Consider the following 1,493-nt stretch of genomic DNA (forward strand, 5'->3'; position numbering starts at 1 on the left):
TTATTTGTCATCATAAATGATTCTGATGAATGAATATTTTTTATATTGGCTGATAATATCTGCCCACCAATCATATCGGTCAGGCTTTAGTACGGATGGTTCATAAGAACAGGTTGCTCCTCTTCTCACGTACACTTTGCTGCTTTCATGCTGTACATGATGTGTTTGAGCTGAGTTGAACGTATTATTACTTTTTTACTTATTTTTTGCGTTATTTCAGAATTATCTGCAGATTCTCAGCAGGACCCAGACCCCCCACACAGCAGCTCACCTCAACCAATGGAAACGGAGAGGGATGCAGACAATCCAGATAGTTCTTTACAAGCAGCTGATGTTGATGACGAGACTGCAGACTGTTCCATTCGAGCTGACACTGTAAAACCAAAAGAGACTCCGACAGGTGTACCAGACTCTTCTAAGCCTGAAGCGGCCAACAGCGGTGATTACACAAAAAAGTCAAGGAAACCTCAGCCAGGTTCAAGAACTCTAAGAGACAAGGGCGTTCCTGGAGTTGGTAAAGGAGGGAAAACTGGCAAGAAGTCTTTTAGCTGCTCTCAGTGTGGTAGAAAATTTGAACCCAAGGGCAGAAAAAGACCGCTTGTTTGCCCAGCTTGTGTTCAAAGATCCACACAGTGTGCACATGTAGTCACAGATAGAACTTCAGGGGTGAGAGGCATCAGATGTTCAGCCTGTAAAAAAGAGTTTAGCCGTAAAAAAGATGCTGTGAGACATGTTCGAATGCACAACAGAGAGAAACCCTTCAGCTGCTCACTTTGTGGGAAAGGGTTCACCCAGAAGTCAGGTCTGCGCGCACACATGAGAATCCACACGGGAGAGAAGCCGTACGGCTGCTCGCGCTGTCCCAAACGGTTCAACCGGAGCGGGATTCTGGCTCGACACATGCGAGTTCATACGGGAGAGAAGCCGTACGGTTGCTCGGTGTGCAGCACCAGGTTTACCCTGAGCCAGTCGTTGTTGATACACATGAGGATCCACACGGGAGAGAAACCTTTCAGCTGCTCAGTCTGTGATAAAACATTTACACAGAAGGTACACCTGACACAACACATGAGTCTCCACTCAGGGGACACGCCCTTCAGTTGCTCTGCTTGTGGGAGAACCTTCACTAGACAGTCGCGTGTGAAAAACCACAAGTGTGATCCTAAGACCAGCAGCAGTTAATAACGAGAAATGTCCACGGGCAGGTTGGTTTGGAATGGGCTGGGTACAACAACGCATTCTTCTCTCTCTCTCGCACAGGTCGTGTTTTGAAAGACGCTGTCCTGTAGCTTACTTACGTCAGTGAATAAGGACGTGGTTTAATGTACCAGAACAATGATCAAGCATCACCAAATGTCTCTCTCATATCTCCTCATAACCAATGAAAACTGTCCAAAACTCTAACCCAAAGTCCTATTATTATGGCCGTTATCTGACATTAAGCGTTTCTGCTTCACATTGTCAGCAGGGCAGCGGAGCGGCTGTGGGTTGAC

The 1,493-nt window shown here is 46.6% G+C and overlaps 1 protein-coding gene across 1 annotated transcript; it reads left to right on the forward strand.

The window, feature by feature from the left end:
• Nucleotides 1–95: 95 nt before the first annotated feature.
• On the forward strand, nt 96–1,493 carry LOC117949497 (gastrula zinc finger protein XlCGF8.2DB-like). Its single transcript, XM_034879797.1, has 2 exons — nt 96–129; nt 176–1,493. Exons 1-2 carry the CDS (start codon nt 96–98, stop codon nt 1,180–1,182), a joined length of 1,041 nt encoding a protein of 346 aa, XP_034735688.1. The 3' UTR covers nt 1,183–1,493.

This window comes from Etheostoma cragini, chromosome 8 (assembly GCF_013103735.1).
Source record: "Etheostoma cragini isolate CJK2018 chromosome 8, CSU_Ecrag_1.0, whole genome shotgun sequence".
NCBI lineage: Eukaryota > Metazoa > Chordata > Actinopteri > Perciformes > Percidae > Etheostoma > Etheostoma cragini.

Coding starts and splice junctions, on each gene's coding strand:
- LOC117949497 (XM_034879797.1), top strand. CDS start 96: ATGGTTCATAAGAACAGGTTGCTCCTCTTCTCAC. Junction 130..175: donor CAGGTTGCTCCTCTTCTCAC/GTACACTTTGCT, acceptor GTTTGAGCTGAG/TTGAACGTATTATTACTTTT.